We start from the raw sequence: 26,877 nt of genomic DNA, 5'->3' as shown, positions 1-26,877 counted from the left end.
GGTTTATCTCTTGTGATTAGAGTCCTATTCCAAACTCCTGCAGCAGAGCTCAACAAATATTTGCTGAATGAACTCATAACCCTATGTATTTATATATCAGAATATCAGTAGTTTGTCTCTGGAATCAACACGCAGTCCTGAACCCCTCGAGGGCACCAGGTCCCTTGTGGGCGCTGGGAAGACACAGATGAACAAATCTCTTTCCCTGGCCCCTTGCGGGGCACTGAGTCCATCTGAGGACGAAGACACACAGTGACTGTATGCCATGGAATGCAGAGTGACAATGAAGAGACAAGGCTCTGTCCGAGTATGAGGACCTAAAGAATTTAATTCTGCTTGAGGCCGAGTCTGGGAAGAATTATGGCAGAGGGATATTTGAGCTGGGTTTTGAGAGAAGACTTGGAGTTTGGAAGGCAGGCAAGCTGAGAAAAGCATTGTAGGCGGAAGGCTCAGCATGCGTGTGTGCACGGACGTGTTTGTGGAAGGGTTCCTTGGAACCCGGAGTTGGAAAGCCCAGGCTCAAGGCTCATCCCGCATTTACTCTCTTTCTGGGTATCACCAGCCCTACCCTTGGGCAGGCCCCGTGCGGGTATGCCCCCAAACGTTCTTGTTTTCAGTAGCAAAGAGAATGAAACAGTTTCAGATCGGACTGAGGAATTCTCTGACAACACAGATACCCCACCCCCAGCCCCATTGTTGGGGAGGGGGGAGAGCTGGGGCACCCTGGCCGTCCTGGGGATCCTCTGACCCAGTTTCTTCATCTGGAAGTGAATGTGCCCTGCCTACTTCGTGAGCTGTTGGGAAGATCAAATAGATCCATGGAAAATGTCAATATTGCGTCATATGGATGCTCTCAGGGAAGATGAATGTGTCTTTTCCCAGTTTTATGACCTTCCTCTGGGTTCTCTGGCAGAAATTGCCCATATGGAAAACCTCTGACATCATTTTTCAATCAACCTAGACGCCTAAATAGCCCATGTGTGCAGTAAAAAATTGGGGGGCATGAAATCAAACCAGTTTTCCTGAGAAACCAGTAGTGCTGGTATGTCTTTAAGAGAGATGGGGTTGATGCTGTAGGCACGTGTCTTTCACGTAAATCGCGCCGGTCCCTGTGATCAGAAATGTTTCCACGACCTGGGTACAGGGGAACTGACATGGAGTGAACTTTCACCTTTTCTTGAAGACTTGGGGTCACCCTTGACTCTCCCAGTCCTCATAGCGGCTACACACATGTGACAGAGACAGATAAGGTGAAGATCTATGTGAAAGACCTAAATGGCGTTCTCCCCTGGGCTCTGGGATCAGGGAAGATGCCTCAGAAGAGAGCTAACGTTTCAGAGTTACTGGCTTAGATGTTGTCCCAGTCAGGGCTCTCCAGAGAAATCGAATCAATAGGATAACCACCTCTTTCTTTCTTTCTTTCTTTCTTTCTTTCTTTCTTTCTTTCTTTCTTTCTTTCTTTTTCTTTCTCTTTCTTTCTTTCTTTCTTCTTTCTTTCTTTCTTTTTCTTTCTTCTTACCTACTTACCTATCTGTCTATCCATCTATCATCTATCTATCATCTGCCAATCAATCAATCAATTAATCTATCTATCTATCATCCACCCATCAAGATATTTATTTCAAGGAGTTAGTTCATGCGCTTACAGGGGCTGGCTGGTCAAACTCCATACGGCAGACCAGAGAACTAGAAACTCAGGCAGGAGCTCGTGCTGCAGTCTCGAGACAGAATGTCTTCTTCTCTGGAAACCTCAGTGTTTGTTCTCAGGCCTTTCAACTGCTCAGACAAGGCCCACCCACATTATAGAGGGCCATCTCCTTTACTGAAAGTCGACTGATGGCAGATGTTCACCACAACCCCCAAAGACCTGCACAGCAACACCTGGATTCGTGTTTGATTGAATAACTGGGTGCTGGAGCCCCACCAAGCTGACATTTAAGACTCACCAGATGGCATTTAGAGCTGTGATCCTGGCTGAGATTAGTAAGGGGCCCATGTAGAGAGATGAGAGGAGGGCTTAGGGTTGAAGCATGAGGAGCTCCAACATTTAAATGTCAGGTGGAGAAGGAAGTACAGGGCAAAGAGAGTAGAAAGAGCAGCCAGTGGAAGACAGGTTCTGTGCCAATCAAGCCTGGGAGACCGTGGGTTAGACCAAGCAGAGAGGAGTGCGGCCCTCTTTCCTGCAGGACTTCTCAGGGCCTTTAATACATATCCGTGCAACGTGCCGCCCCGCCAGGAAGATGTAGGAGTTGCAGTTCTCGGACTTATTTGACCAATCAGGAGTTAGTTTTTGGTTTGGTTTGGTTTGGTTTTGAGAAACTTTGGGAAACTTTGGGGTTTTGTTTTGTTTTGAGAAACTTTGGGAAAAATCTGCAAAAGTCAATAATGGCACTGAAATAGCTTTAAGATTAGAAGGTGAGCTCTATAGTTCAAGGAGAAGCTGATATTGAAACTGAATTGAAGAGAAGGAATTTGGGCAGTGATGGGGTGGGGTCGCCGAGGGGAGATGACCAGTTCTCACAGTGACAGGGTCACTTTTTCCTCGTGGATTGTGAGGACAGGGGTCCGACCGCCCTGAAAGGCCATTTGCGGTCGGGATGCCAGGGTCTCAGTGCTTTGTCTTCCTCCAGTGGGATAAGTATTTCGGGGAAAAAATCTGATTTGGAAGCAAGGCCTGATCTGGAATTCAGGGCAGGCCGGTCTGAGCCACAGAGCTGAATCTCAGCTCCCTCACTGTCGAGCCAGGGGCGGCCAGTTTCTATGCCAACTCCTGAAGCCTCGGTTTCTCAGTCTGTGGTCGGGGGGTGCTTCTCAGAGTTTGGGGATCAGGTGAGCCACAGGGGAGACGCCGCTGGCCCTTGGTCAACAGCCGATGGGAGCTGGCTTGGTATCGCTATGCTCTTGCATAAGGAAGGGTTACGTAAGCTGTCCTCTGTCTTGGCCAGGACCCAGAGAGGAAACAGGCCCACACGGCTGGCCTGCTGAGTGGGCCTCGGAAGGTGACTCAGCATTGAGGGGGCGCCCAGAGGGGCCTCATCCCTGTCTCGGTTCACCTTGTGGGGACTGTCCAGCAACAACCTCCCCGCAAGGTGCACTTGGCGGCCGGGCTGCCTGGAAGCCAGGAGCCAGGCCCTGTGGCCTCTTCTTAGCCTGGCCTGAGATGCCCTGAATCAGCCTGCCTTTGGGGCCTAGGCAAGGAAGAGGGGAACAGGGCGGGCCTGGGCCTGGGCCAGCAGGTCTGTGGTGCCTGCTCTCCGGGGGCCTGGGTCAGCCCCTAACGTCTCGGGAAAGGCCTCAGGGTCCTCCTTTTGAAAAACTCTCCAACATTCTGCATGATGGTCTATTCTGCTCTTTCTCAGGGGACCATCTGTCACCACCTAGCATCGCCAGGCCTCGGGAGACCGGAAGAAAGCCTGCGGCTGACTTCTGCGTGGCTGGGGACTGGGGTCTGTCTGGACTGTGGTAGGCGATCTCAAAGGCGAGGGGGCATGCCCTCAGAGCCGGGAACACATGCCTGTCCATCTCCTCGGGCTGCCTTAGCAAAGCGCCACAGACGGAGGGGGCTTAAAACAGTGGGGGTTCGGTTCCTTCCGTGAGGGTCTGAGGGGCAGTCTCTTCTATGCCTCTGTCCTGGCTTCTGGCGGTTCCGGGGAATCTTGGACGTGCCTTGGCTTGTGGAAGCATCACTCCCAACTCTGTCTACATCTCCTGATGGCCTCTGTGTCTCTGTGTGTCTCTCCTCTTCTTATGAAGACCCCACTTATTGGTCATAGAGCCCACCATGATGCAGTAACCTCATCCTAACTTAATGACCTCGGTGAAGACCCTATTTCCAAGTAAGATCATGGGCTGGTGTCCCATGTGGATATGAATTTGAGGGGGGAGAGAACCCTATTTAGCCTGCGAGAACACTTTGATCTGTCTTACTCTTCAAAGTACCTGGATCCTCATTTTATAGGCGAGAAAACAGACACTCAGAGAACTTAGCTGGCTTTGTCCAAATTCCCACAGCCAGGAGTGGCAGAGCGGGGATGGGAACCAGGATCTTGGCTCCAAGGCCAGGGCGGTCCCTGTCGAGTTGGTTCTGCCCTTTACAGTTTATGGAGCCCCTTTCCAGAGTTATTAGCTCTGGCTGAGATAGGCACACTTATTGCGTTATCTCTCCATTTTACGGATGACGAAACAGAGGCCAAAGGCCATGGAGGGGGTGGGAATGAGCAGAGTGGTTTGGCAAGATCACACAGTGAGTTAATGGCATGGTAGGGACTCCAGGCCTGGCCTCCAAAATTCTTCCCCTACAATTAAATATTACATCTTAGCATAAGCCCGGTGAAAGGAGCCAGCCACAAAAGGCACACGGTGTATGATTCCATCCATATGAAATGTCCAGAGACAGAAAGAAGGTTAGTGGCTCCTGAGGCTGTGGGGAGGGCAGGATGGGGGATTTCACTTTGCGGTGATGAATGTGTTCTGGAAGCAGAGAACAGTGACCATCACCCAGCTCCAAGAATGAACTAAAAGCCACTGGAATGGGCGAACTGTCTGGCATGTGAATCATATCTCGATAAAGCTGCTATGGAGAGTATTTCCGGGTCAGGCGTTAGCCGCCAGCCCCTGCGGAGATCTGCTGGGGGCAAGACCTCACAAGGCCGACATGATCCAGTCTGTTGATTAGGACAGACACGGCCCCAGCACCGGCTCAGAAGCTCTTCACGCAGGAAGGCACCTTGAGTGCTTTCCTGGTGACAAGATTGCTAACCCCCTGGTTAAGGCATGAGCCAGCCGAGACCAGGTGGGCTTCCCGAGCCCCCTCCTGAGGAACCGTGTGGCCTTGGCTAGTTACTTCCCTCCTGGGTCTCAGTTCCCCCATCAGGGACTGGTAAGCACCTGGCTCCCTGAGTGGTCATGAGGGAGGTCATGACCCCTCTGAAAGGGGTCAGCAGAGAGTGGGACATTATCATGGGGCCATGTGACCTCAGCCAAAAACCAACAAGCAAACTTTCCAGCCAATGCCATTGCCCAGCTGTGACCTCCTTGCTCTCCCTGGACCCCTGTATCCTCCAGGGCTTGGCGAGAGGTTCAGAGCTGTGTGAGGCTCTATAATGGGCTCGGGGGCTGAGTGACCAGGAGACAGCGGAGCACGTTGCTGGGGGCTGCCAATCGAGGCTTCACCTTCCAAACCATGAAGACTCCGTTGGTGGTTTCATACATTGATGGTAGCCCCCATCCCTAGCGTTTGGTCCCGCCAGGTCACTGGGAGTCGGTTTGTATCTCTACACCGGGTCCTCACCCACTCGGCCCCGGGGCAGCGTCAGGGGCTGGGCGGTGCTCCCGGGCTTCTCCCCATCACACCCGCTTGCTGGGGCCATGGAGGGTCAGCGGGGGTGAGGCCGCTCATGTTGCCTGGCTGGGTGCAGGGAGGTGGCAGCGAGGCTCTCCCAGCCTGTTTCCACCTGCCCAGAGCCCTGCTCACGGTTCCAGCCGGGTGGCTTCTTCTGGAGTGCAGACTTCCTTGAGTCAGGCTCCCATTTGTGAACCAAGTCCCTTGGATGAGTGAGCTCCCTTGGGCCGTCGTGGGCCACTTTCTCCAAGCTCAGAGCTGCTGGGGAGAGGCGTGCAGGTTGAGTGGGAAGGGTGGGCACTGGAGGGGGAATGGAAAATCTGCCAGACTCTGTCTAGTTGTGGACCCTAGGGCCAGAGGGTAGAGAATGAGCCAGAAAGTAGAGAGAGGGAAACAGAAAAGGCAGGGCTGGCTCGTGAAGGGTCTTACAGACCACATTGTGGATGTGGAACTTTATCCCAGGAGTGGTGGGACACTGTGGCAGGAGTTCTCACTAGAGACCATGGTCATTCACATCTGCCTCACGGCCGTCATCCCCGCCATGGCGGCTCTCATGGGTCCAGTGCCAACTCTGTACCCGGCACTGTGCTAACACGTTCTATGTGAATCCTGTTAACAGTTCTTTGGGGTAGATCCCATTATTATCCCCATTTCACAGATGAGAACACGGAGACTCAGAAAGGATAAGTGAGCTGTTCAAAACCACACAACAATTAAGAGCCCCGGCGAGAACTAGAACTGAATCCAGGTCTGCGATTCCAAGCCTTGGCTCCTCAACACTGGTCTTTGGGTTTATAGCCCCTCAGAACGGTTGTGCATGACAACACGTCATTGGCTGCAGAGCGAAGCATAAGGATTCGCAGATGGTGGTGGTCAGACTCAGAGAGGAAAGAAGCAGGTAGGTCCAGGAAACCCTTAGGTGGAATCTAAAAAGAAGTGCTGATCCACGGGGCGGAAGGAACGAAGGAGAGGGTGCATTTACCGACGAACCCCACGTTTCTGGCGTGGGTGGTTGGAGGTGTAGACGGACTAGTACCATTTCTGTAGACACAGGACACAAGTTCTCTTTAATGAATGAGGGAAGCAGTGAATACACGAATAATGAAGAGGCCCCCCCAAATGAAGTGGGTAATGAGTTCCCCATCACTGGGATCATGCAAGCAGTGGCTAGACAACTATTTAATCTAGACATCGTAGAAGTCACTCCTGATTTGAAGGGGAGGTCAAATGGAAGGGACTCAATAAATATATTGCATGCATGAGTGATTGAGTCTCTGCCATCGCTACGATACGAGGTCCTCTTGGGGTCCCACTGGCACCTGATGGGAGCTGGGTGGTGAGTTACCACTGTAGGGATGGAGGCAGGGGAAAGTAGCAAATCCTGTTAAATTTTCTTACATTTCTATTTCAGTATATTTTAGAGCCTACATTTTAATACATATTAGTAAGTTTGCATATTGGGTATATATAATCAAAATTCCTTTACTTAGAGAGTTACACAATCACAGAAGCTCGGACACCACTGTTCTGCGGGCCAGAAGCCCTAAAATAGGTTGAGTGGAAATAATGACTTGTCCCCCACCCCTCCAAGGCTTCTGACTGCCTATCACAGTGTCCTCACAACACTCAGGGGGTCCGGAGTTATAACACATGAAAGATCTCTGCAAAAAACGCCTCATCCATTTATTAAGCTGTATGGAAAAGACGCATGTTTACACGTTTCATCCATTTCTCATTATTTGTGAAATGCTCCCTCTTTACAATGTAACAGCTCTTTGGGTCTTTCACAGGACAGATGTTCTCTATCGCGGTGTCAACACAACCCACAGGGCGGCTGCCATCTCACAGACTGATTGCTCCTCAGACCACAAGAGGACCCCCAAGGGACCATTAGGGTTCCAGAGCTGTGATGTGGCTCTGCTCAAAGAAGACCTTTAGACCATCACACGGCAGCTGATGCATGAGGACTCCACAGTGGCAAAACACAGCCTCCTTTTTATTCCACAATATGTGCACCTGTGTAATTTCATTCAAATACGAAACCATTGCTACCTCTTATTCAATTGTTTGCTTTCTGCAGCTGCGAGTGCGTAAGTTCACTGGGAGAGGTGTGTGTGGCAGGGGAACAAAAGCTGGGGGTCTTTTCTGATCCTTTTTGTCTTAAAATCTAGAGCCGGCTTGATGAGGATTTATGGGCTGTTTGCCATCCCAAATTGCCCCATCCTTTGGGTTTCCATCTTCTCCAGAGAGAGCCTGCTGAGAAGTATCCATTTATTTTATTGAGCAAATGAGCGCTGCCCAGGTGCCGCGTACCTTACTATCGTGGAAGCTCCTGAGACCCACTGCTACTGAGCTGGCCCTCCCTGCCTTGGTCCTCTGCCACTTGATGTCAGAGCCTGGGTGGTGCGTTCTCCATACTCCCCAAGGGGCTGGGCACGGTGCTGACCCCAGGAGACAGATTGTGAAACATGTGGGAAAAAAGAAATGAATCCTCCCTGGAGGACCTGGGGCTTGGGGACAGGGCTGTTTCTTAAGGCTCTGGCCAAGGATGCTGGTCCCGCTTCCTGCTGCCTGACACCTGGGAACCGCCCCACCCCACTCGTCGCCCCGCCCTCTGTAGTGCTGGCTGCGGGCCTCCTGGGGGAGGGCGTTCTCCCTTCTCTCTTCTGCAGAGGACCAGCTGTTTTGCTGCTCATCGTGTGGGTCCCTCCCCAGGGCTTCCTCACGGTCACACCTGCCCGGACCTAGCCAGCCCTCCTGACCCAGGGCTGCTGCTGGCACCCATGAACCGCTCAGCCCTCTAGGGGAGCTTGGTACCAGGACCAGTGCTGTGGGGTCGATGACCTTTTTGCCAAATCATTGGTCGGCCGCCCTCGAGTGGCCCCCACTGGGCCACCTTCCAATAAACCACTGGTTGGTGCCCTTGGTTGCTGAGACAGGGACGGTAGGCAGGCCTGGACTCCTCCCGATTACTGTCCACCCCCAGGGAGGGTCCGAGCACGTGGATTCCCTGAACAAGTTCCATCGAAGATCTCTTGGGCTTATCACAAATCAAACAACGAACAGGTGGCCTGCCCCCAAATGCTTGCATATGTATGTGGCGGGGGGGGACAGAGTACGGGAAGGAAAGGTGGAAGGCAGTGAACATTACTGAGCCGTTACAGTGTGGCAGATACTGACTGGTACTTGACACGACCCTTAGCAACAAAGCTACGTCTTTACAATAAATTTACTTCCGTTCTGGGTGCGTAATAACGCCACACATGTATATAGCACCTTTCCTTCCTTCAAAGTACTTCTATGCCTGTTGCCTCTTTCAATCTTCACCACACCCTGGTGTTCCAGAGGACGACACGGGCAGGGACAAAACGATGTGCCACGAGTTACGGGCTGGCAGCGGCAGGCTCCTCACCCCTCTCCTCTGCACCGTCCCCAGTGCCTTGCTTGACCACGTTGGGTCGCAGAACAGCCTTCTGGTGATTGCAAGTAATCACCCCGTTCGAGTTTGCAAGTCCCTTCAAGAAAGAGGTGATACTCTCTTTTGCTTCCCTCTTGCCCGTGCTGCTCATGAAGAGCAGGTGCTAGCTAAGTGCTGACCGAGCTCTTTTTTGGCAAAGACTGTCTTGTCCATGGGCAGGGGAAGTGATGGAATCCTGGTCTCTGGGTTCTTACCAGGGATCCCTCGGAGTTAAACCTTCATTAATCTGAGAAATCATCCTCCAGAGTCCCCGCTGGGTTATTTAAGAGACCTAAGGTGAAACCCCAGCCAGGTCCCACCTGTGCACTCAGCTGCGGCACCAGAGCTGGGGTGGCCATTCTCCTGGAGGCCAGAGCTGGCGTGCTGAGGCAGGGCGGGATGCCATGTGGAAGGGAAGCTCAGTCACTCCTGTCCCTGTCCCCAGGCGCCCTCCACTCCCAGGATGATGCAGGCTGGCCCAGGGGTGGCAGCCAATGAGCACAATAATACTGTCGTGTGTATGGAGGCCTTGGCTGTGCGTGAGGTCACCCCATCCTCACGGCCCGGCTCACTGCAGTTTGGGCAGGGCAGCCATGAAGCTCCTGGGTTTTCCCAGAGTCACCGACTTATTGCCTGAGGTCACACACATGGCATGCCCTCCATTCCTTCCCGGGCACGTCCCGAAGTGCCACCGTCCCTCCGTCCTGGCACACATGAACAGGGGTCCTGGTGGCATCCCCTCACTGGCTGTTCCCCACCTACTCTGGCAGTTTGTGGATCTGGCGCTCCACGGAGATGGAGGTCCGGAGCGTGCCCATGGAGTTCTCCATCTTGTTGGGCTCCAGCATGCAGCCCCCTTTCTGACACAGTCCCTGGAACACCTCCTGGGACTTCTTGCGGAAGCGCTTGCCCACGATCACGTACACCAGCGGGTTGAGGCAGCTGTTGCTGTAGGCCACGTAGGAGGCGATCTGTGTGAAGACGTCGATCACGTACTCATCCCAGCAGCCGGACAGGATGTCAAGACGCAGCAGCGTGTCCAGGACGGTGCTGATCTGGAAGGGCAGCCAGCAGATGATGAAGAGCAGCAGCACGGCCAGGACCAGCACCGTGGCCTTCCTCTCTGTCTGGATCTCCTTGAACTTGTGCATCTCATTGTTGCGCAGCACCCGCATGATCCGCACCGTGCAGAAGCTGATGATGGTCAAGGGCAACAGGAAGCCCACGAAGTTGAGCAGGGTGTTGGTGAACACTTCCCAGGTGCGGGACGGGTAGATGATAACGCAGGCAGTGACGTTGTGGCCCTCGTCCCTGTACTCCTTCATGGTCCGGAAGGCCAGCATGGGCGAACTCAGGAGCAGCGTGCAGCCCCAGATCACCAGGCTGTAGAGCTTGGCCCAGCGCACCCCGCGCATCCGGCCCATGGACATGGTCTTCACCAGGGCCAGGTAGCGGTCAATGCTCACCAGCATCAGGAAGGAGATGCTGCTGTAGAGATTCATGTAGACCATGGTGTTCACCACGCGGCAGAGGACCTCCCCGAAAAGCCAGTCGAAGTTGTTGGCGATGGTGACGGCCCAGAAGGGCAGCCCGCAGGCCAGGATGAGGTCTGCCACGGCCAGGTTGCCCAGGTAGATCTCGGCCACCGTGCAGCTGCTCTTGTGCAGGCAGAAGATGCTGAGGACGAAGATGTTCTCCAGGGCCGCCAGCACGAACAGGACCCAGAGGAACGGGGCCTGGATGGTGTTGAGCCAGTTCCACTCATCGGAGTAGATGCAGGTGCTGGGCACGGTCCCATTGAGCGTGGGCATGAGGACTTGCGACGTGAGGTTGAGCATTTCCGTGCTGCAAGAAAGTGGAAAAGAGGCTGTTACACCTCGAGTCACAAGAGGCAGGAGAAACAGCTGATGCAGAAGGAGAGGGGAGATCAGCAAGCAGCTTCCAGAAGCGAGGTCGGGAGTGGCACTCAGGCCCTTTCTGCCGCACGCTCAGAGACTCGGGTCCGGGCAGCCCGGACTCCCCGGGGTCTTAGAGAGGTGCCCCGTGTCCTTGGGCTAGGCAGAGAGCTCATGTTCTTCGCCTCGTGGCTCCACTGGGATGTTTCCTTGGCCAGTGTCCATCATCAGCACTGACAATCACAGTCTTGGACCCTGGACCTCCTCGAAGCTTCCGTGATGGGAGTTCACCATTCCTTCCTTATCGCACGGGCCCCTCCCAAGGGAGCTGGTCATCTTTCAGCCTCTCAGGGCCTGGTCATTGTGAGTAATTGATTAGAGGAGAAAAATGATATCATGCCAGACAGGGAGATTCCAGCCTGGCTCCGAGACCACAGCCCATGTGCCCACACCCTGTCTCCTTCTGGTAGAGGGCAGCACTGTGCTTCCAAAACTCCCACCAACAAACTGCTGACGATCATCAGAGGTTGCATGATGGAAAAGGAGGGCAGGGGCTTTGGAACCAGGCAGTCCTCCTGGGTTCAAATCCCGGCTCATTCATTAGCTGTGTGTCTTTGGGTAAGTCTGAACCTCTCTGAATCTCAATGACCTACCTTGTAAAATGGGAATGACAAAATCTACTTCTCAGGGTTGTGGTGGGAATCCAAGACAATTTGCAAAAAGCCCCAAACTCTGCACTTGGTTCAATAAGCATGAATAATTATCTATTTTTGTGAACTTATTAAACCACCAGCAACACTCTGCTTGCTCCTGTGTTAGTGACTTTATCATTAACCCACTGGTTCCTCTTTCATGCTTGGGTGAGACTCAGACCATGGGCCAGTTCATTTTCTAGAAGCGTCACCGTTAAGGTGAATTCATCTCTACCTTCAGCAAAGAGGCATGGGGCTTGGACAGATATGGGTTCCAATCTAGCTGCGTGGTCTTGGGCAAATTGCTTGACCTCTCTGAGCTTCTATTTTGTTTCCTTTGGCGTAGAGTATTACTCTCTTCTTGACTTGCTTTGCATAGTCATTGCAAGGTTCGAATCAGAGTGGGTATGAAGACATACCGAAAGCAGAAAGCACAAGTCAGAGAGCAGGACTGAGTGGGCATTTTCCTAGTGCCCTCTGGGGTTGGTTGTGGGGGGGAAGGCGGCACTAGAGGGGCTCTTCCTGGGAGGGTGATTCCTTCCTGGGCAGGCTCATGGGGGAGGAGTTGAGCCACAGCTTATGGGAAAGAATCTGCTGCTCACCTCTGGGACTTCCTCGGAAAATCCTCTCTACTTCCAGGAGTAGCTGGCTGGCCTGCAGCGGCCAGACTGGGCAACTGTGACTAACATAAGCATTGATGAATTTATCCTGGAAATGTGCCTCGAGCTGCTTCTCCATGCTGAGCTCCACCCTGGCTGTGGGGAGCCAGAGGCCAGTACCGCGTGTCACCTGCCCTGCCCAAGCTCCCAACTGTGATGAATGCCATGGGGTGGAAGGAAGGGCATGGGGCACAGAATTGGGGGGGTGGAGAAGGTTGGAGGTGACTCTCGAGCTGGGTCTCCAAAGATGAGCAACGAGTCAATGGAGAGCAAGAAGGATCAGCGTTATACCGTGACAGCTGACGGCTACGCTTGCGGTGACCACAGTGTAATGTACAGAGAACTTGGATCACTGTCTTGTACACCTGAAACCAAGGTAGCTTTGTGTGTCAGCTGTACTCAAATAAGAAAATTAAAAAATAAAACAAACAGAACAACAACAGCAGCAAAGGAGAAGGGACAGACCAGGCAGAAGGAGCAGCTTGAGCGGAGGTGCAGAGGGGGGAAGCCTCTGGCATGTTCTGGAAGGCAGACTGGACAGGGAGGCAGGAAGTGGCAGGAGATGGGATGAATAAGGAAAAAGGGACAGTCATCACTGGCTGCTAAGAGACTGAGACTTTAGCCCTGAGGACTTTACGGAGGGAGCAATGGAATAGGAAAAACACTCTAGAAAGATCCTTCTGGGGGAGTGGTGGTTTTAGTCTGTCCAAAGATTCTGTGCTACCCCTCCCTTCAAAAGCTAGAGTCTAGTTCCTCTTCCAGTGCATGTGGCCAGACTTCGTGACTTGCTCCCACCCGTGGTGGCAGTGACACTGTGTCACTCCAGTGCCAGTCATAAAACGCATTGCGGGGGCGCCTGGGTGGCACAGTCGGTTAAGCGTCTGATGCTTGGTTTCGGCTCAGGTGGTGATCTCAGGGTGCTGAGATTGAGCCCTGCGTCGGGCTGCACGCTCAGCACGGAGTCTAGTTGAGATTCTCTCTCCCTCTCCCTCTGCTCCTCTCCACCACGCGCCGCCCCCCCACCCTCTCTCGCTCTAAAATAAATAAATCTTTAAAAAAGCCGCAATGCGGCTTCCTCCTTGGCCTCTTGGGTTGCTCGCTGTGGGGGAGGCTTGGAGAGCTGCCTCTCGGGGTCTGGCTCTCTAGAGACTGAAGGATGGTACCAGCTGCTGCTGGCTCATTGCCCAGCAATATGGTCCCTCACCAGCGGATGGCCCCTGGCCCCTAGTTGGCTCTGAGAAGCCCCGGGATCTTCCAAGGTGGCCTGGGGAGTGTGTAACCGGGAGTTACATGCCCTGTGGCACGGTCGTGTGCATAGTAGGCTGTACCCAGCACAGGGCTGAGAGGCCAGGCTGAGCCCTTCTCCCCTTTGTTGTGCCAGCATTGCCCCCTGAGGACCGACCCTCCCCTTCCTCTGCTCCCACTCGGGATCAGCTGTCCCCACATTCTCTCTCTCTCTCTTTTTTAAGATTTTATTTATTTATTTGACAGAGAGAGACAGCGAGAGAGGGAACACAAGCAAGGGGAGTGTGAGAGGGAGAAGCAGGCCTCCCGCCGAGCAGGAAGCCCGATGCAGGGCTTGATCCCAGGACCCTGGGATCACACCCTGAGCCGAAGGCAGACACTTAGCAGCTGAGCCACCCAGGCACCCCCCCAACATTCTCTCTTTAGCATGACTTGGCCTTCCACCTGACGTCAGACATGTGTTGGACACTTCCCATCTCCATAGTGACCTGGCACATTTCTGTCTGATTCCTTGGGTGTTGACGTCAGAACATCACTCTTTTCATTTCCAAGCTCGTTTGGGATCGCTTGCACATGACCACCAGTACTGTGTCCTCCTCCTGCATCCCTATGCCCCACCAAACCCCACAGAACACTCCAGTCCCTCTGCTCCCACCAGGCCCATGGGGATTTGAACACCGGCCTCACCAGTCCCCCTGAGAGTTCTCGTCTGTGGATTTAACATCTCCTGTTGCTTCAACTCTTGTCCAGAGATGAGGGTCACGTTCTCCAGGCCTTCTCCGGGCTGTCTGCCCCTCCCTTATAAAGACTAAATTAAGGAACTCTTTTGACTTACCCGAAAGAGGCTGTGGTGGGCACAGGGTCCTCATGAAAAGACAGGAACATTGATCTTTTCCAGTTGGAGAACATTTGGACTCAGAGTGGGACGTAAGTGGGGCTCCTGGGCTGACCGGGGGAGAAAAGACAGTGAGACGGTGGGCCTGGGACCATGAAACACACCTACTCTCCACCAGGGAAGGGGAACGGAGTCCTTCACTTAGCAAATGTTTATTAAACGGCGACTGCATCCGGGGTGCCTGGGAACATCATGGTACAATGTCTTGTCCTCCAGGAGCGTACAATCTGATGGAGAAGCTAGATGTTACTGAATTAGTCACTAGTTAATTGAAAACTGGCATAAATGCTATGAAATAAAGATCCCATGACAGTGTGTAACATGGAGTCCTAACCAGCCTGGTGCGGGGAATGAATGGATATTTATTTTGAAGCTGGAGGCTAGGCAGGAAACTGGGTAAAAGGATGGTGGTGGAGAGGAGGATGTCTAGATGGAAGAAGCAGCAGGTGCAAAGGCCCTGAGACAGGAAGAAGCTTGCTGTGGACGTGTATTAGGCCCTGGTGGCTCCTGGGGGAAGAAGGGGACGGGCTTATGGAGGGGACATGGAGGCCGGGAGATGGGTTAGCAGGTGCTGCCCATTCATCTGGGGGCAGGATGAGGGAGACTGGAGAGGGCGAATCCCAGGGGTGTTTAGAGAGGAAAGCTGACATGCCTGGCGTAAGACTGGCTAGGGAGAGGCTGGGGATGAGGGCAGGCAGCGTGTCAAGGACCAGCCCCCCCCCCGCCCCTGCCTACAGGTGCTCCTATCTCCTATGAAGGGAAGAGGAAAAGGGGGCTGACTTGGAGAGAGCATCACGTGTGTAGACTGGCCCTTGTTAAGTGCCAGTGGGGGTGGAAGTAGCTGTTGGTCCCAGAGTGGGTCTGGAGCTCGGGGGAGAGGCCTGGGCTGGAGGATCTCCAGGGACTTCGAGCCTAAGGAGAAAGGCAGGTGGGGAGAGCAGTTCCAACGCTTTGTGGTGGTGGGTGCTCTGGTGAGCTCTCACGTGCTGAGAAATGTGAGCCTTTCTGCGCAGCGGGGCTCTCGCTGACAAAGCCTCCCTCCATCCCTCATCCCTTTTCTCTGTACGGCTGGCCCTTGTACCGCGCAGCTTCCAACGGCAAGGGTTCACTCATGCGGATGTTTTCCAGTACATACGGTACCATCCTGTAAATGTATTCTCTCTTCCTGATGCTTTTCTTAATAACCTTTTCTCTTCCTTAGCTCCCTTTATTGTAAGAGGATACCATATAGTACGTATACAAAGTCTGTGTTCATCAGCTGTTCATGTTATCGGGAAGGCCTCTGGTCAACAGTAGGGGATGGAGGCTTAGACCCCCACCTTCTGGTCCAGACCTCGAGCTCGCTCCCCGATCTCACAGGACCTCTTGCTCCTGTCCCAGAAGGGTGTGAATGGCTGGGTGCCTGGGTGCACGTGCGTGTGAATATGTGTAGCCATGGGTCTGCCCTGCCTCAGGTTCCAGCCCCTTCTTAGCGAAAGCAGCCTGTGCAAACAGCAGGCACACAGGCTTCCAGAAGCCAGCTCTCCGAAATCATTTGTGGGGGGTGGAGGTAAGGCAGGAGACTGTTCAGGAAATGGGAGCACGTTAGGAAAAGAAGAGACTGAGTTGGTAAGGGGGAAGTGAGGCGGGAGACATTTGATTCACATCTGGGAAAGGTTTAGGCGAACCCCCAAGCTGAGCAGAGGCCAGGATTTTGGACTACCCGGGGGAGCAAAGGGCAGCCAAGTGCTGCTGATCCTTCGGGGAGTGCGATCTGGCGAGGGGAAGAAAGACCTCGTGGATTGCCTTTTTGGGAGGCCCTCCCTGGCCCAACGAAGAAAATTCAGCTGGAGGTCAGAGGTGGTGTATTTGAATCATTCATCCCTCCATGCTGCTTGCTGAGAAAGAGCAGGTGAACTCCCTCTGTCCCGTGGGGCTCCCTCTCCTGCTGAGGGACCTGAGCCTGGTGCAGGCCTCCCTTTTCCACGGGGACAGTGACAGGTGTACTCAGGGCCTCCAGCTCTGTCACCCTGGGGAGTGCCCAGCGTTTCCCCACTGCCCTGTCTACCTGCCGGGGTGCTCCTGGATCTGGCCGGCTGATCCTTATTGATGGCTAATGGCTGTAAACATTGCTCTCATTTTCAAAGCAAAGCTGAGGGCTTCTCTCTTTCCAGTCCTGCAGAGAGAGGGATTTCAAGTCCAGAGAAGTTGGTCCTGTGGAGGCATGGGTGTTGTTTCTCTGCCTCTGCTTTGGAGGCTCCCAGGGGAGGTCTGTGTGTGTGGGAGCTGCAGGCTGCTCCCCGCCACTCTCCCTGCAGCCTCCCCCAGACCCAGGGGACTGCACCAGGGGCTCTGTGCCCCCACTTCCCAGGGACTTGGCCAGTGGGAGCACCAGCAGAGCCTGGAGGGTGGGAGAGCATGAAGATGGGGCATCGGCTCCCATTTCCCTGCCTCTGGGCCTCAGCGGCTGAAGTCACAGCTCCTATCGGGGGCCCTTTCCACCTCCCTGGCCAGGATTCTGGAGACGACCTCCTCAACTGCCTCATCTTGCTCAGTTCTCAGGGAGGGAGAACTCCTAGCCCCGAGGCCCAGGTGGCACCCCCACACCCTGTCCACACTCTGTAAACAGACCCCCTGTCAAAAATCTCTCCATATTACCCGATGTGAATGTGCCTTCTCTGTCCTCCTGGGACCCTGTGGCCTACACCCTGGGATTATAAAGGGATTGGAAGGAATGTGGGAGGGAGTATGGCTGGGAGGCACCTTGGCGATGGGGGTGGGGCAGGGGGGGTCGTGGTGGTGGTGGTGGCCAGGAGTGCGGCACTCTCTGTCACCCTGATGGAGCCCCCTTGTCCCCCCCCCATGTCCTGGTCAGTCCCCCGCAACAGGGCTGGAGCAGCGCCAGGAGGTGGGGATGACTCTGCAGCTGGACTTCCCCTCCTGCCTCAAACGGGTGCTTCAGAAGGCACATCCCACGTCCTGATTCACTTGTTCTCCATCTGCCTTGGAATCCTGGCCAAGAAGACTCGCTTCAAAAATGTGTCCCTTCGTTGAACCACATAAATACCGGCTGTCCCCACCGCCAGGAGCAAATGCCACTGGAGTCTCCGAGGGAGCCCGTTCTGGCTTCCCAGGAAGCCGTGTCTGAGGGGCTCTGAGGCTGGGGCCGCCCCCAAACGCACAGCGTCCCCTTCTCCAGGGCCAACCTTCCGCTCGCTCGTATGGGGCCCCCAACCTTGCAGCCAACTCCAGGCAGCGCTTTGTGGCCGCGCTGGAGCCGGGAGGCCTTTCCCGCAGCGAGGGGTGTGGGCCGGACGGTGCAGAACCCTGTAGCGTGTGCTCACTCCGCCCGACAGGCCGGGCCCGTGTGGCTTCAACACCTGTCTGGGATCTGTACCCCGCTTTCAACAAAGAGGGCGGGCCCCGTGCCTGAGTCTAGCCAGACCCCAAGAGCGTTGTTCATAGTCCACTGTATTTATTTTTTGCAGGTTGTTTTCATGACGGATGATAGTCAGTTTCCATTTAATAAAGTTGGTGATAGGCAGTCACAGGTCAAAAGTAAGTCTGTTAGAGAAGCAGCGGTGTAGGGGGCTTAGGGACGGCGGAGACGGCCTGCAGAATGACCGAATTTGGGAAAACACCCCCAAAGCACCTAGCGAGACACTTGTGGCCCATGGTGGGGGGGCAGCCTGGCAGCTGGGCTGTGGGAGCAGACGTCGGACCTGGAATTGGGTCCTCCTCCCCTGGCTTGTTTCCTGGGGGTCTGTATAAAGACAGCCACGCCCCCCCAGGCGGCGCGAGCTGGATGAGTCAGTACGGATCAGTACATGCACACGGCATGTGGGCAACATGTTCTAGAACATGAGCTGAACTTCCTGCCCCAGCAAGAGTGCTGGTCTGCTTCAGCCACATGATGGGGTGTGGGATTTAGGAGACCCTTCTCAGTTAGGACACCCAGGCTCTGTTTTCAGACCCTGACTCCTCAGCTGGGTGGAGAGGGATGAGCGTGTGGCTAGGACGTGACCAGCCGTGGATGCAGGGAAACCACGAGGGTGCAGTTCTAGCTCCCACGGGAGCGGGAGCGTGGGTGTTCTCCTTTTGCCTTGTGTGTGTGCGTGGTATGTATGTGTGAGGTGTGTGGTGCGACTGTGTGTGGTGTGTGCGTGGTGTGTGAGTATGTGTGTGGTGTGTGTGGTGCGACTGTATGTGGTGTGGTGTGGTGTGTGTGTGTGGTGGGTACATGGATTGTGTGTGTGTGATTGTGTGTGTGGTGTGTGCGTGGTGTGTATGTGCATGGTGTGTGTGTGATGTGTGTAAGATGTGTGTGTGTGGTGTGCGTGGTGTGTGCGTGTGTGGTGTGTATGTGTGTGATGTGTGTAAGATGTGTGTGTGTGGTGTGCGTGTGTGATGTGTATGTGGGGGGGGGTGGCCTGTGAGTGGCCTGTGTGTGTGGTGTGTTTGTGTGGCCATCTAGCCCATTGTATTCAGTATCCCAAGAGGGGACACTCCGTCAACTTTGCACTCTCCGCTGTGCCTTCACTGATCTGCACGTTCGGATCTCTTGAAAAACACTTGCTCCGTGAATGAGTGGAATCCCTCAGACCACCCAGCAATTTGGAGGCAAGGCCAGGGCCAGAGAGAAGCGAGGTCTCTTGAGTCACATCACTGAGCCCTCTCCCGGACACCTCCGCAGAACAGATGCTTCCCTCTACACTCTCATTTCCACGAGTACCCGTAGGATGCTGCTTATAGCTGGTCACCAGGGAATAGTTGGGGCCGCAGTAAACATTGGAGTGGCGGGGGAGGAGGGGCTCCTGCGCCTTATTGGCCTCAGCAGCCCGGGAGAAGCGTGTGTGGCCTGGGCACATAGTTTCCAAGGGACCCGTTTCTCCTTTGCCCTGAAAAAAGGTCAAAGCCGTGTCTGGGGAAGGATGGGGTTCTGGGAAGTCAACCCCATTCTAGGAACTCCTAGAGAGCAGAATCAGAAGGCCCAGTTGCATCGTGTGGGCTCTCCTGGCATTTGCACACTTTACGGGCCTGGGATGTTTTGGAAACATTTACAGAGACGGCAAGAGAAGCGGGGGGCGGGGGCCCGGGCCACACCGAGCTCTGCAGCAAAGGGTAGAGCGCGCTGGCCAGACTCTGCACTCTGCTCGCCCTCGGACGCCCCGGGCTGGGCTCAGTCTTTATCTTTTGCTTATTATTGGCAGCTTATTCTGCTCAGCATGTTTTCCTTCCTTCCCCCACATTGGGTTTTGAAGTTTTCATGATCGGGCAACATCATCCAACATCCTAACACCAATCCTTCCCCTAAAAAAAAATCCCACCCTCCCTTTTTGTTTTATAAGATAATATAAACACAGTGAACAGCCATTTAAACATGTTCAGCTCTCCCAGAGTTCTATCCCTATGCATATCCACATGCAAGCATCCTTTCCTCTCCTGTGGTTTTACATGGAATATCATATCAAGGGAATTTTTTCCATGTTGTTCCATGGTTGTCACAACGACTCCTTTCAGAAAAGCATTGCATTTGTTTATCGTTATTGATGAAACCATTCCTTTATTCTAATCCCTTGTCATGTAATATATTTTCCTAGTGCCTGTGCAATGGAATAAAGGGAAACCTCATTTAAAATGGGGTCAGTTTGGGGCACCTGGGTGGCTCAGTTGGTTAAGCACCTGACTCTGGATTTTGGCTCAGGTCATGATCTCAGGGTCGTGAGATCAACCCCGCATCAGGCTCAGTGCTCAGTGGGGAGACTGCTTAAGATTCTCTCTCTCCCTCTCCCTTTGCCCCCTCCCCACCGCTCAAAAAAAATTAAAAAATAAAATGGGACCACTTTACCCAAAGGATACAAAAATACAGATTTAAAGGAACATATACACCCTGATGTTTACAGCAACATTATCAAAATAATCAAACTATGGAAAGAGCCCAAATGTCCATTGACTGATGAATGGGTAAAGAAGATATGATATGATATATATATATATATATATACACACACACACATATATATATATATCTCACATCATATATATGATGGACTATTACTCAGCCATCAAAAAGAATGAAATCTTACCATTTGCAGTGATGTGGATGGAGCTAGAGGGTATTACGCCTAGTGAAATAAGCCAGTCATAGGCAAATACTGTGTGATTTCACACACGTGTGGAATTTAGGGAACAAAACAGATGAACATATGGGGAGGAAAAAAAGAGAGAGATTGGGAAGCAAGCCATAAGAGACTCTCAACAATAAAGAACAAAGTGAGGGTTGCTGGAGGGGAAGCAGGTGGGGGATGGGTATCAAGGAGGGCACTTTTTAGGATGAGCCCTGGGTATTATGTGTAAGTGATGAATCATTAAATCCTATACCTGAACCCAATTTTACCATATGTGTTAGCTAACTAGAATTTAAATAAAAACCTGAAAAAAAAATAAATAAGAAAATAAATATTTTTCCAAATAAAACAAAATTTTAAAAAAACGCAAAATGGGGTTGGGAGGCCAGCAGGGGGAGCTCTCACACCACACACTCCCCGCAGCCGTTTACCGACCCAGCAGAAAACATGAGCTCTGCGCAGAAAGAAGCTTGTGCCTTAGGACCCCAGCAGAAAGAAGGAAGATTATTTTCTTGCCCAGCAATAGCCCGGCCAATGAGAGATGGTCACAGCTCAGCCAGGGAGAAACCACTGCGCTTGGAACTCCCAGTTTACTCCACAGGCTTTTTGTTTTCAACAGCCCCTAGCAAGTTTGCCCTTCTCTCTGTAAAAGAGCCTTTCTCTTCTTGGTTCTCTTCACTTGCCCAAGGTTTTGCTGTAGCTTGTGTGTCCCAAATTGCAATTCTCTGCTATTCTCAGATAAACCATTTTGCTGGTAAAGCCACCAACAGTCTTATTTTTAAGGTCAACATGCCCCAGCCACGTTGCCCCTCCTCCTGTTCCCCCCAGGACATTTGCTGTGCTCCCACCTCTTTGCCTTTGCTCCCCCGTTTGGGTGTGGGGGTGGCTGCAGCCTGTGGGGGTGGCAAGGGCAGCCCAGCTGGCTACGTGGGGATGGTTGGGGAGTCAGCAGTCCCTGGGCTTTGGTTTGGGGCTTGAGCAGGGAGTTTGATGAGTAGATACGGAGGAGCAGCCCCAGTGTGTGTGCGTGAGTGTGCCCGCGCGTGTGCACGCATGGGAGTGTGGAAGAGCATGGGCTGGGTACCTGGAGATGTCCCCAAGGGGTTGGAATGACAAGGGATGGGAGTTTCACGGCTGAGATACAACCAGGTCAGAATCCCGGCACCAACACGTACTAGCTGTGTATAACCTTGGACAAGCAGCTGAACCCCTCCAGGCCTCAGCTTTTACATCCGTTGAATGGGCATGCTAATAGCACCTACTTTGTAGTGTTTCTGGGAGATAAAGGAGGTTAATGCTTAGAACAACTCGACACATATTCAATGTTCCGTAAAGTCAGTGTTCCCTTCCTCTCTGCCCTATGTCAGGTTACTGCAATTTTATTGAAGGAAAGAATTTTCCTTAAAAAGAAAATGTTCAACCTACCCCCACCGTCTTTTACAGAAGGGAAAACTGAGGCCCAGAGAAGTGATGAGATGTCTAAAGTCACACAGCAAGTAAGTGCCGGCCTGTGACAAGAGCTGAGGCCTTGCCTGTCTCCTAATGGAGTGGCCTTTTAGGGGTCTGGTGCAGGCCAGAGGCGGTCAGGGGTCTGGAGGCAGTCACAGGACTGGGGCCATTGGGGACAGAGCCCAAGGATCTGTCTTAATTGATGCAGGGGATTCTTGTACCAAACCTATTCCTCCTTTCACCCCTAGAAACTCTTCCTAGGTTAATCTGACAGGATCCTGGAATATTAGGGTGGGCAGGGATTTCGAGCATTTCATCAGACCCGCTCACAGTACGGAAGCAGACACGGATGCCCAGAGATGGTGGGCATTTTCCCAGGACACACAGCCAGCTAGTGGCCGCACTCAGCCATGAAGCCAGGTCCTGGAATCCTGGTACCCAGACTCTCTGTCCTTTTTTTCTTTCTTTCTTTCTTTTTTTTTTAATCATCCCCCTGCTGTCCCCATCCACGTGGAAGAAAGAGCTGGGTGCTAATATTGTCTGATTGTGACCATGTTTAAAAACCCCCAACCTCACACCCCTAGCCCATGCAACGGTGTGGCGGGCAGACACCAGACCTAAGAGCAGCCGGTTTTGTGTAATTATAATGGTGTCCTTTCCACTCCCCAAAAGTTCCAGGGTTGCTGTCACGAGCATGTAAATAATTTATAAAGGGAGGAAATAGAAATCCTTGCAAGAGAGCCTTGCAAGAAAGGGAGGCTGTGGGTCCGGCGGGAGTGTTTTCCAGAAAAGCAATTCCCCTGGAAAGGCTCCGGTTTGGTTGTGCTGAAAACACTCATTTCTTCTGCAGACTTTCTGACTCCCTGAGGGTCCTGGTGGCCCAAGGGTGGCAGTGGGCCTGCCGGGGCGGGAGGAGCGGGCAGCTGGCCAGGGGCCTTAGCTGCATTGGCCACTAGCCTGGTTCCTCCGCCACAAGCACGCGTGTACCGTGACTGTCTTCCCACGCAGTGGGTTTACAAAATGAGGGGGAGGAAGACAAAATAAACAGAGACTTGGAGCCAGCTGTAGAGAAAAAAACCAACCCTTGTGGCACGAAGTGGTTCGGGTCCTGCTGAAGGTGCGTGGGAGAGAAACAGTGGAGAACACCCAGTTTGGGGCAGGTGGAGTTTTGTGCCTTCCTGCACACAGTGACGTCTGAGGTCTCCGCTCCGAAGGGACATGTTCTATTGTGCCTTCGTTTCCTGCTCATTTGTGCATTCAATGCACTTCTATTCCCCTTGCAATCGACAGGTTCAGTGTGAGATATGGGGGCGGGGGAGGAGCGCAGACACACTGGGCAGGACCAAAAGAACTTGGACATCAAGCCACACCCTAGTGCCATCCCTCAAGGACCATCTCCTGTCTCTGTCACTGAGCACCAGATGTGACCTTGGATCAATGCCTTGCCATCTCTGGGACTTCATTTCCACGATTACAATAAGCAGATGTAATAGATGGTTCTGGAGACCTCTGTACAACCATGTCCCTAAAGAGGAAATGGGCTGCCATGGGGAAACATGCAAGCCGGGGGAGGGGGACCAGCACAGTGCTGTTTCAGGGGCTCATGCTCTCACTTGCTGGCATCCAAAGCCATTTATGGAGACAATGGAATGAGTCAATCTTAGCAAGCTCCCCTTTACGAGGAAGCATGTCTCCCTGCCTGCCTGCCTGCCTGCCTGCCTGCCTGCCTCGGAGGATCCCGGGGCCCAGCCCTGCCTGCCAGACCTGCCCGAGACAAAGCCACAGTCAAGTCTGAGCCTGGCTCCAGCACTGGGACTCTGGCTCTCTGCCCAGTTCTGCGTTGGGAGGTGGAGCCTGTTGGAACCCAGGGAGTCAACCTTCAGAATTAATCCCAAAGCCCCAGGTTCAGCCTGTGTGATACCTTTTCTAGAAAGGAGTGGAAAGGGAGCATATTTCTTAGTGTTGATCTGCAAAGGAATAGACCTTGAGTCTCCCAAGAACTGAGAAGCAGAGAGGATGGGAAAAGTTGGCCCTGAGTCCCCAGCACAGGTATTGATATCATGGACATTGGCAAACCGGGTGTCTTGGTTTTGTCTGGCTGATTGCCTGCGGCAGGAGACCTAGTCCCTAGGGTACATGGGGATAACCTCCCATAGAAAGGGGATTGTGAAGACTGATAATGATGCGTAAAGCACCTGCAAAATAAATGCTTTTTCTTTGCACATTTCAATGCCCATTATAGATCATCTTCTGCAGCATAGGGACTGTTGTTACTTCCCCATTTCATAGATGAGCAAACTGAGGCCCAGCTAGCACGGTGGAGCTGCCGGGATTGGAATGCAGGCAGAGCCCCAGGTTTGTCTTTCTGTTTTTGTTTTTTAGCTTATTGTTACGGATAACTTTGAAAATATACACAAACAGACAGGCTACCATCATGAAACTCTCCGTACGTATCACCCAGCTTCCGTAAGCGCCAACTCACGGTCAATCTTGTTTCTACACCAGAACCCACCCCACCTTCCTGTGAGATTTAAAGCAAATGTCCCATGCCTACCCTTTATTCCCTAGTATTTCAGGGTGCGTCTCTAACAGATAAGGACTCTTTTCAGGAAGCGTCCCCGCAGACCCACGATCACATTTATAAGAAATCAACAATAATTTACTAGCATCAACTCTCCAGGTGGTGGTCCAATTTCTGCTGGACCCAGATGTCATATATATTTTTCAAGTTATTTTTTCTTCTCTTTTTTTTTAAGTAAGCTCAGCACCCAACGTGGGGATCAAACTCACCACCCTGAGATCAAGGGTCACATGCTCTACCCACTGGGCCAGCCAGGCGCCCCGCAGTTATTTTCTTGAATCAGAACCCAAAGTAATTTACATATTGCATTGGTTGATATGTTTCTTATGTTTCTTTGAATTTGGAGGTTTTCCTGACATTTCTCCCTCTGCTTTCGCTTCCTTTCAGTTCGCTTCTTCATGAATCCTGAGTGTTCGTTCTTTGGTTTCCCACAGCCTAGAGCAGTGCTTTTTAAGTAATTTTAAATTTTCTAGTAGCCACATTAAAAAAAAAAAACACCAGAAAAAGAAGAAGACTGAATTAATTTTAGCACCATATTTTTAAGCCAGTGTATCTAAGATATCATTTTGATACGTGATCAATAAACTTCTTTGTTTATACATCACTCATTCCATGAATTCGTGCACGCTTCCTGGGGGCCAGCTACCAGGACATACGCTAGCCTCAGTTAGTAGGGTTTACTGTGATTTCCAAGCAGTGCTCCAGGGCTTTCCATGAATTAATTGAGGAAATCCACAACCACCTTAGATGGACGTCTACTATTGTCCCCGTTTCACAGATGAGACAAGAGAGGCCAGAGTCACACAGGGAGGGCCTAGCGGAGCTGGGATTTGAACCCTGGCACCTCGCTGCACGGTCTCTCTTTATAGTGTCACTGTACGTACGGTAAACTAGAGCCAGCATGTGCCCTCGGGGATCTCCCAGGGGGTTGGAGTATACCTAAGGGTGCGGCATGGAGGGCTTCCTGGAGGACATGTTCAGCGGAGGCTTTGACCTTCAGCACCTACACCAGCTGACCTCAACCATAGAGCTTTCATGTGTAGATCTCACCTTCACGGCTTTTGCACTAGGGTCCCTGACCAGCTAAAGAGCAGGGTGTTGTTGGGGTGTGACTGACACCGTCACTCTGGAGAGCTTGGGGACTTCCCTGAATTGGGAGGCAGAGAGTCAGGGGGCTGAGGTGGCCAGGCAGGAGAGCTGGTGGCATCAGAGGGGGAGGAGGAGATGGACGGATGGGAGATGCCCGACAGGATGGACTCCGGAGGGGGTGAAGTGTGGATGACCAGGGCGGGTCAGTGGCCTTGAGGGGGCTTGTAGAGGGAGGCTGGGAGCATGGGGGGGGTCCCCTGTGGTACCTCCACCTGCAGGATCGAGGTGATCCCTTACCTCCCAGAAGGCAGGCGTGAGCAAAACCTTAATGGTTTCTTTTGCTCCTGCCTCTGTGTCTCCTGATGCAAAGTTCGGTCAGCTTCCAGCTGTCTGTCTGTCCTGGTCAGGAAAGCGTGTGCCTGAGAAAATGCCCCCGCACTCATCCTGAACTGCCCCAGGGACCGACTCACAGGCTGGCTGGCCAGTCCCCGGCGTGGGGCGGACTCCCAGTGAACCACTTGCCCAGGAAATACTCCTGCCGTTCCCTCGGACTTGCGCAGGACAGCTTGCAGGCGGAAGAGCGACTCCTGCTGTCCTGTCCTTCGTCCTTGGGACACCAGTCCCGATGAGGGTGGTGGGCTTGTCCAGCCAACTGAGGGGAGCCAGAGGCAGGGGTGCGGCGTGCCAGTGAATGTTACCAGCTGGCTCTTGGGGGCGGCGGTGGGGGGGAGCCTCATTTGTAGCCTTTGCAGATTTGTGTGGTGAAAATATTCCTATCAGGGCTGATTTCAAGCCCAATGTGATGTGTCGATGAGCTCGCAAGGTTCCTAACAGTGTCGTCATCGGCTCTGGGCCTGCTGGGCCCCAGACGCCTCGGCCAGAGGTCTACCTCTCTGCCTCCCTGCCCACTTTCCCCCTTCCAGCTCCTACTCATCCATCGGATCCAGCTTCATGCCACCTCCTCCAGGAGCCCTTCAGAGACCTGGCTGAGCTGTCCCTGCAGAGAGGCTCCCAGCCCCTATGTGCTCATTACGTCTGAGCACACTGTGTACACAGCTCCCTTACTGCCTCTCCCCCTGCCAGGTCAGTGTGGGTGGGTATGGGGGGGATACAACGGCAGAAGGTGGCTCTGCCTTCCCCACCACTGGACCCCCACCTCCGGCCACTGGCCCTGGCCCACAGCAGGTGCTGGGGTTTATGTGTCGGAAGGACAGATGAGGATGGGGAAGGTGACATTGACAGCAAATGAGTGTACCATCTGCCGGTCACCCGCTCTGCTCTGAGCACATAGCACGTAGGAACTCATTTAACCCTCACAACACGCTAGGTTGGCATTGATGGCCCCATTTTACAGCCGAAGAAACTGAGCCTCAGCAGTTTGGTGGCAGAGCCAGGCCTGGGATGCTGTATTAAAGTGCTCTTGTGTCCTTGGGCTCCCACCGGGCCTGTAAGAAGTTGGGGGGGGGG

The 26,877-nt window shown here is 53.1% G+C and overlaps 2 protein-coding genes across 4 annotated transcripts in view; both read right to left on the bottom strand.

Annotated features, from left to right (window-relative positions):
- BDKRB1 (bradykinin receptor B1) overlaps positions 1 to 16,260 on the bottom strand; it is a 28,810-nt gene extending 12,550 nt beyond the window's left edge. The window contains exons 1-2 of the mRNA XM_019792977.2: positions 16,232 to 16,260; positions 14,125 to 14,234 (exon numbers count right to left, since the gene is read on the bottom strand). The gene's annotated coding sequence lies outside the window, so the exon portion shown is untranslated. The remainder of the gene's footprint in view (positions 1 to 14,124; positions 14,235 to 16,231) is intronic.
- Positions 6,275 to 26,877, bottom strand: part of BDKRB2 (bradykinin receptor B2) — a 28,935-nt gene continuing 8,332 nt past the window's right edge. Inside the window, exons 2-4 of one of the 3 annotated variants that reach the window (XM_034642388.1) lie at positions 16,232 to 16,339; positions 14,125 to 14,229; positions 6,275 to 10,643 (exon numbers count right to left, since the gene is read on the bottom strand). In XM_034642388.1, the coding sequence (XP_034498279.1) occupies positions 9,557 to 10,643; positions 14,125 to 14,198 (1,161 nt within the window). In that variant the 5' untranslated portion in view covers positions 14,199 to 14,229; positions 16,232 to 16,339 and the 3' untranslated portion in view covers positions 6,275 to 9,556. Of the gene's footprint in view, positions 10,644 to 14,124; positions 14,235 to 16,231; positions 16,340 to 26,877 lie in introns of all 3 variants that reach the window. The other 2 variants (XM_019792976.2, XM_002930133.4) reach the window with 2 other exon arrangements.

Source organism: Ailuropoda melanoleuca, chromosome 14 (genome assembly GCF_002007445.2).
Source record: "Ailuropoda melanoleuca isolate Jingjing chromosome 14, ASM200744v2, whole genome shotgun sequence".
Taxonomy (NCBI): Eukaryota; Metazoa; Chordata; class Mammalia; order Carnivora; family Ursidae; genus Ailuropoda; species Ailuropoda melanoleuca.
This window is presented reverse-complemented; position numbering and strand designations above follow the sequence as displayed.